Below are 7861 nucleotides of genomic sequence, written 5' to 3'. Positions count from 1 at the left end.
TGATATTTTATGGAGGCCAGTGATAGGAACTTTATTAGGGAGCCACGTATGTATGAAAATGACTCCTGCATGCATTTTACTATGCAAAAGAGTTATACCATTTTCAATCCACAAAAGTATGAAAACGTTAAAAAACTTGGTTAAAGTGGAAAGGCCTATATAAGTTTGGGTTCACAGCAACCAAGAAACTAACAAAAAAAGTAAACAATCAAGGAGGTTCAATGACGAAGCCTTTAGTTTTCAATTCCTTAAACGCCATTTTAATTGGACTCTTCTCTTTATTCTTATTTTTGTTATTTCTTCAACGGAGGTCCAAAGTCATTAGAGGCAGAGAGCCACCCTTAGTCGCGGGTGGATGGCCCATAATTGGTCATCTCCTACTACTTAGCGGTTCCCAGGTGCCTCATTTAACTTTGGGTGCCATGGCTGACAAATATGGACCAATTTTCACAATCATGCTTGGGTTACATCGCGCTGTGGTGCTTAATAATTGGAAGGTGGCAAAGGAATGCTTCACCATCAATGACTTGGCCGTATCTACAAGGCCAAGGCTTGTGGCTGTCCAACAAATGAGCTACAACCAAGCCATGTTTGCCTTTGCACCCTATAGTCCTTATTGGCGTGAAATGCGCAAGATTGCTACTTTGGAGTTGCTCTCCAATCGTCGTATCGAGCTATTAAGCCATGTTCGTGTCTCCGAAGTAGAAACCAGTATCAAGGAGCTTTACAAACTTTGGAACGACAAAAGGAATCACTCAGGTTGTTGAAATTTAGTTAACTAATCTTTTATTTTGTGCTTAACAATTGCTACATATGCATATGTTTAAGAGTAGCTATTTTGCCAAGAAAAAAAACTATGGGAATTTAGACTTGTAGATTGAAGTTTAATATTGACGTCTTTTTTTTATTTTTAAAATTAGAAATATTTTTAGTACCTCAAAATCCTTTACCATGGTAAAAAATTTAAAAATTAAAAATGATCCTTAAAAATATCAAATTAAGGATAAATTGATCATTTTTATATTCCAAAGACGAATTACTCTAACTTACCTTCACGATCTTTGAGTACTATTTTAAACTTAGTTTGGGAGGATTAAAATGGTATAGACAAATATTTATAAAAAGAAATATTTTTTTACATATATAAAGCTTCTTTACTTTCCAAGACAGATCAAGTACAAGTAGAGATGATGCAATGGTTTGGCGAGTTGACGCTAAATGTGATTCTTAGAATAATTGCTGGCAAGCGAAACTATGATAATGCTTGTGAGGCTGATCAGGAGGAGGCACAACGATGGCTAAAAGCGATGAGAGAATTCTTCCATCTAATGGGGTTATTTGTAGTTGGGGATTCAATTCCTTGGCTTCGATGGTTGGACTTGGGTGGCCATGAGAAAGCCATGAAAGAAAATATAAAGGAATTGGACACCATTTTAGGTGAGTGGTTAGATGAACACCGAAAGAAGAGAGCTTCAGGTGAGACAACTGTGGATCAAGACTTTATTAACATAATGCTTTCAGTTCTCGATGGCATAAAGATCATAGAATATAATACAGATACGATCATCAAATCCACATTATTGGTAATTAGTATGAACTCCATCTTAATTTACCTTTTGTATACTATTTCTCTCTCGAGAATCTAGTTAAAATGAAAAGATAAATTTTATTAATTTTTAAATTGATTTTATTAAAAAGTAATTTAAAATTATGACTATTAATTTTTTTTTGTACAACATGTCATCAATTTGATCTAACACGGACTCTTCCAAAGAAATATTTTTATCCTCATCTTTTGGGTTAAAAAAATGGATGCGTAACCGTAGTCACATCCTACTTCAACTTGATAAGAAAAGTTTTCTTGTTTCAACCTATGGTCCAGTTAGGTTCATGTCCTAAAAGCAAGGAAAACATAGCATTGGTAGGGGTTTATCGTATAAGACAACTTAATTATTTGTCTTTTTTTGCTCGGACTTGCTTATTTTGTGTGTTGTAACTATTAATAATAACCTGAATAATTAAATATTATATAGCTAGAAGATTAAATATAGTAATAATTGTAGGTTGTAGTTTATATTGAAACAAAAAAGTAGAACCAAATATTACCAGTTAAACTTTCCATTTAAGTATTCTAGTTATTAAATTAAGTTTTTTTGTTATACTTGTTGGATAAATTTTATTTTATATAATTCAAGTCCGTTGAGTCAAATAATTTCTGAACTCAAAAACCAATTTAATTTGAATTGAAACTAAAAAAATTATTTATATTAACGGTGGAGTTTCATATTCCAATAAAATACAATTCGATCTTTCAACTTTATTTGTTTGGTAGCCATACGAACACCGATTGTAGTTAAGGATGATGATAAGATATTTCAAAATAAAATCCTACTCATCTTTTACGCTTGAACAAAACATAAAATTAGACTATACATCTAACTTATGGTTGTTTTCCTCTCGTCTTGTCTTACAAATTTTATAACTTGACCGAGTTCCAATTTAAGTGTTTTGTTATGAATTTTTAGATTTTCATAGACATTTTAAACTGCACTCCATTACCATAGTTGTAAAAGTAATATTATGGTTTCAAGAGTCTCAGTAATAATATTATAACCCTAATTATTATCTTATTTTTTCACAATTGTGATAACTGCAACTACATTTTAAACACTGATTTTTATTGATGAAAAAAATAATTAAACCAAAAAATTTATTTAAATTTTTTAAACACTATCACTCTACTTTATATTTAACTTTTTTCTGATTATAAAGTAACGTGAACATACCTCCTGAAATATAGTTTAATGATATTCACCTTTTCTTCTATTTTCACACACTATACAGATCTCCCTTAAATGGGTAATTGGTAATTGATGTTGGGTACCACTTATATTTATGCAGTTTCAAACAGTGAAAAAGATGTATAGTATATGTAATTTCACAACAGGGAGGAAAATCATTATAATTTACTCTTAATTAAAATAAACATCATTTTTCCTAAATATATGCATTGCAGATTTTAGTCGCAGCGGCAATTGATACTACAACGGCAACTCTTACGTGGGCAATATGTTTTTTGCTAAACAACCCATGCGTTTTAAAAGAAGCACAAAATGAGTTGGAAATCCAAGTTGGGAAAGAAAGAATCGTAAAGGAATCAGACATAAGCAACTTGGTCTATATACAAGCCATAGTGAAAGAAACATTAAGGCTACACCCAGCAGCACCTCTTTCAGGACCTCGTGAGTTCACAGAAGATTGCATCATCGATGGCTACCAAATCCAAAAGGGTACAAGACTAATCACAAACTTGTGGAAGATTCATACAGATCCTAGCATTTGGTCAGACCCATTGGAATTTAAGCCAGAGAGGTTTCTTACAACACACAAAGATGTTGATGTTAGAGGTCATGATTTTGAGTTAATACCATTTGGAAGTGGAAGAAGAATATGTCCTGGGATATCTTTTGCCCTTCATACTATTCATCTTGCTTTGGCCAGATTCTTGCAATCCTTTGAAATTTCAAAGACTTCTGATGAACCCATTGATATGACTGAAATCTTTGGCCTGACAAACATGAAAGCTACTCCACTCGAGGTTCTCATCAAACCGCGTTTGACATCCAATCTTTATGGTTGAGCGTGATCAAATTGTAGAAATAATGTATGTTAAAGTTGCTAAGTGATTTATTCAGCTCAACGAGTAAATAATATCAATAAATCATTCACCCACGGGGCTGGGGATTGGGATGATACGTTTGTATCGTATTAATTAAATGTGCTTGAAGAAATAAACTTTATAACGTCTATAGAGCTTATTTTATTAGCTTGGCCCTGGTTAGTGACGATCTAAGACCTAAAATTAGGGTGTGAAATATGTTAAAATAATAAATATAATCAATACACATTTATATTACATATATTTTGATGTAATATAAATGTTATTTCTAATGTTTTGATGTGTTGAAAACTCAATATACATTTATATTTTATTTTCCAACCTTACCCTTATTTATTACTCATCTTTTAACCATATATTTCTTAATTTCTTTTTTAATCAAATTTTTAATGTCCATTAAATATGGCTATTTTAGTCAAATTATATGAAAGTTTTATATCATTTAATAATTTTTAAAGTATGTGATAACCTTAAACATCAAAATATATGGAATAAGGGGTGTATATTTGTAATTATTCTCCCCACTAATCATCAAAACACCAAAAATAATCGATGAATGACTTCCTCGTCTAGACAGTCACGCATCTCCATAATAGAATTTATTTTTTATCTCTAAATGTAACAATTTTTGTCCAGTTGTTTTATGATATTGTTCAAATAGGATTCGATGATGGGTATGATAATATATGATTTTAGGATCAAAATTGACGCCCTTGACATTACTATAACCTAAATTAAATATTAAAACACTTGTACGTTACTAATTTATATTAACTTTAACTTTGTTTAGAGAGTACTTACAACTATATGATGTTCATTATGACTTTTCACACGTTTTTGTGATAACTAATGACCAAATCTAGCAATTAAAGATGTTCAATTTATTGTTGACATAGAATTCGTTGGAAAAGAAAAGGCAAATATCAAATATACAAACTCCCTATAAAATCATTGAATTTACTACTTTAGTGATTAAAATTTAGTATTGAATTGATTGTTAGAGTAATTGTCATGATTTGTTAAGTTTATAGTGAATGATTTTGAAAATGAAAATGATAATAACACATATGTTTTTAAGAAATGAAAGCATGAAAATGAAAATTATTTCTGAAAATGAAAATAGGAAATAGAAATAGAAAACATTTCTTGAAAGGAAACACACCCTTATTTTTCACAATTTTTACAGTTGAAAAAACTTTGTTTGTTTGCTAACTTCAAAAGAAGATAAAGTAATAGGTACACAATGTGTATTCGACTTTCTACCATCTTATCTTAAAGATTACTATTTTCTTTCAAAGAAGCAAATTCAACATTATTATGCATATCAATTATGTAAGTCTCAAGTTGATTATCAATCATCATCAAATCAATTGAAAAAATCACACAAGTAAAACTTTGCAAATTTAATCAATTTTGTTATATCAAAACTAGAAAAGAATTCGACTAGATTCAAATAAGACATACAAAGAAGGTAAGTGAGTGTTCGTCTCAGAGAAACGATAATGTAATTCCGTGCATATCCATAATATTATAAAATTTAAAAAAAAATCTAGCTTGTGGAGTTATAAATAAGAGTGTGATATCTATATGCATCATCAATATAAACATTTATACATAATCACTATATCATACATTATTCATTTGGATTACTTTTTTAAATAGTTAATGATAATTAAATAAAAATGGTGGATGATGCAATAATATTGTATCGAACTCATACATTACCCTTGTATACATTTATTCTATATAAACAACATACATATTTTTTTCAAATAAGTCCAACCCTGATAAGCACATAGCATAGTCACTGCCCTGGTCTACATCATGCAACACATTTAAACAAAACAGAAGATAGTACTAGTTTGAACTTGATTTTCAGTTTTTATTGTATATACATGGAATAGTCAGCCAATACAACCGACCAAACTTTGAATAAATTTAAGGTTATATTTTTTATAAAAATAAAGATAAAGATGATCTATGTACCTTTTGCTAAACAACCCTTCTATTTTAATATTTAGTTGATTTATATTCACATGTAAAATGGTAACAATACGATAATTATAAGGTTTTATATGTGAATAATAAATATATCTAAAGAACGTTTTATTATTTAACATGCCTTATTATCAATTTTGAACTATTAGCACAAGAGTATCATTGACAATTGGTCAAGAATATCTACATAATTGCATGTTTGTAGTTTATGCTAATAGTAATCGACACAAAGGAAGATTACTATTTGGCGAAAATTATAAATGTATCGTAGTAATAAAAATGTGATAATCATGATGTTTTCCATGTGAATAGTAAATCAGCCTAAAGAAAAGCTTATTGTTTGACAAAATTGATTGTCAATAGTTGGTTACTACATTTAGTGTACCACTTACAAATTAATATTTTATCTAAAAGACTAATATTAGTGTCGTGTTAGATAATTTATGATGGCCCAACAATTATTTGAATTATTGAGTTAAAGTTAATTATGAGTTTAATTGGAAGAATGATTGTAATTTGTTCAGTTCTTTGTTTTATTGATTTCAATGTTTTTACAATATATGTAGATATATATTTTATGGTCTTCCTCAATGACAGTAGCTTGAAGAATTAAGGAAAGAATATTATATTTTGTCATAGATGCATGGATCTAGTAGATCTTGCACACTTTAGAAAGGAACAACTAATTTATCTTATAGATGGAAGTTAAGCCAGGGATATATAAAAGGAACTTTGATGAATGTAAATATACGAATAACATAAGTCTTATGATCATAAGGAATGCAATTACAGAGCCATTTAGGGGTGCCATGTCTTGGGAAGGAGTTTTAAAGTTGAAGATATACAATATATTACACATTAAGATATTATATACATGGTTAGAAGGCATATATTTAAGTTATCCAATGATATATCATTGAAAAAAATCTCAAATAGGTTATACAATACTTACAAAAAAAAAGAAAGAAATTGTGTTATTCCATACCGAAAAGTTTAATTATTTTGTTTTGTTAAATGTCAATACATTTGAAATCCACGTTAGGGTATATCTATCTATTTGGTGGATGAGGAGTTATTTCGAAATGTGGAAAACATGTAAGTATATATGGCAAACTAAGAAGGGGTGAATTAGTTTTGTGCAAACTAAGAGAGGGTGAATTAGTTTTGTGCAAAATTTTGTGGTCTCAAAAACATTGTGAGAATCAGATATGTAACATAAGTCTAAAGGTAAGAACAATTACCGTAAAAATGAAAAGTGTAAGGAAAGAGAAACTTACACCAGCATATATCCTAGTTCACCTTCAACAACTGAAGGTTATGTCCAGTCCCCTTGACTTATATAAGGAGATTTCACTATAATTTGAGTATCACTTTAGAAATTTCACACCAAGATTTATTCAAGTCAATCACTCAAATTTCCCCAAACAAGAAAGTACACCACTTTCCTTGTTTAACAATTTCACTCACCAAACCCTATGGTGATTATTCTTTGTGATAACAATGAAAAAGTCTTATTATGGGTAAGGATCACTAGTACCCAATTTCGTTTGATATGGATCCTTGTAACACAATCAAAGTAAATATTACAATTTGTTCTAATGAGCTTTTTCAGACTTATAAATGTGCACAAAAATTTTCTGAAAAACTAAGTTAACTTGAATGTCAAGATATGATTGAAAGTGTAATTCAAGTCATAAGAAATTGTATTTTTTATTTATGAGGCTTAGGATATATTATATAGAGTTTCAAGAAGCCCCTAAGTGCTTTCCATGAGGTACAAAATGTTTGGGAATGTATTGGTTCGTTTGGGAAGATGTTGGTTCAGTTTCAAATTTGAAACTGCATTAGGATCACTGGGTAATCAATTACTCAATCGTGTTAACCGATTACTAATCCTTACTGTCCAGCAGGGTAGTCAATTACTCAACTTGAGTAATTAGTTACTCTCCCATATTTTTCTATCAGGTAATTAACATGTTACTTTGTTTCAGGTAACCCATTATTCTGTTTCAGGTAACCTGTTACTCTTTTTCAGGTAACCTGCTACTCTGTTTCAAGTAACCTATTACTTTGTTTCATGTAATCTATTACTTTGTTTTAGGTAACTTGTTACTCGGTTTTCTAAAAAGTTATTTTAGACCCTTGTAACTCATTTTCATCACCACTTAAGTTTATAAAAAACGC

The 7861-nt window shown here is 29.9% G+C and overlaps 1 protein-coding gene across 3 annotated transcripts; it reads left to right on the top strand.

Annotated features, from left to right (window-relative positions):
* On the top strand, positions 204 to 3800 carry LOC109345852 (cytochrome P450 82A3-like). Of its 3 annotated transcripts, XM_019585094.1 has the most exons (4): positions 204 to 759; positions 1171 to 1583; positions 3017 to 3676; positions 3744 to 3800. In XM_019585094.1, exons 1-3 carry the CDS (start codon positions 222 to 224, stop codon positions 3638 to 3640), a joined length of 1575 nt encoding a protein of 524 aa, XP_019440639.1. In that variant the 5' UTR covers positions 204 to 221; the 3' UTR covers positions 3641 to 3676; positions 3744 to 3800. The 3 variants fall into 3 exon arrangements, with proteins under 3 accessions (XP_019440639.1, XP_019440638.1, XP_019440640.1); XM_019585093.1 differs by lacking the exon at positions 3744 to 3800 and having other exon boundaries at positions 3017 to 3732; XM_019585095.1 differs by lacking the exon at positions 3744 to 3800 and having other exon boundaries at positions 207 to 759; positions 1171 to 1431; positions 3129 to 3732.

The sequence above is a fragment of the Lupinus angustifolius genome, chromosome LG04 (assembly GCF_001865875.1).
Source record: "Lupinus angustifolius cultivar Tanjil chromosome LG04, LupAngTanjil_v1.0, whole genome shotgun sequence".
Classification (NCBI taxonomy): domain Eukaryota; kingdom Viridiplantae; phylum Streptophyta; class Magnoliopsida; order Fabales; family Fabaceae; genus Lupinus; species Lupinus angustifolius.
The sequence above is the reverse complement of the archived record's forward strand: the minus strand, read 5'-3'. Positions and strand labels throughout refer to the sequence as shown.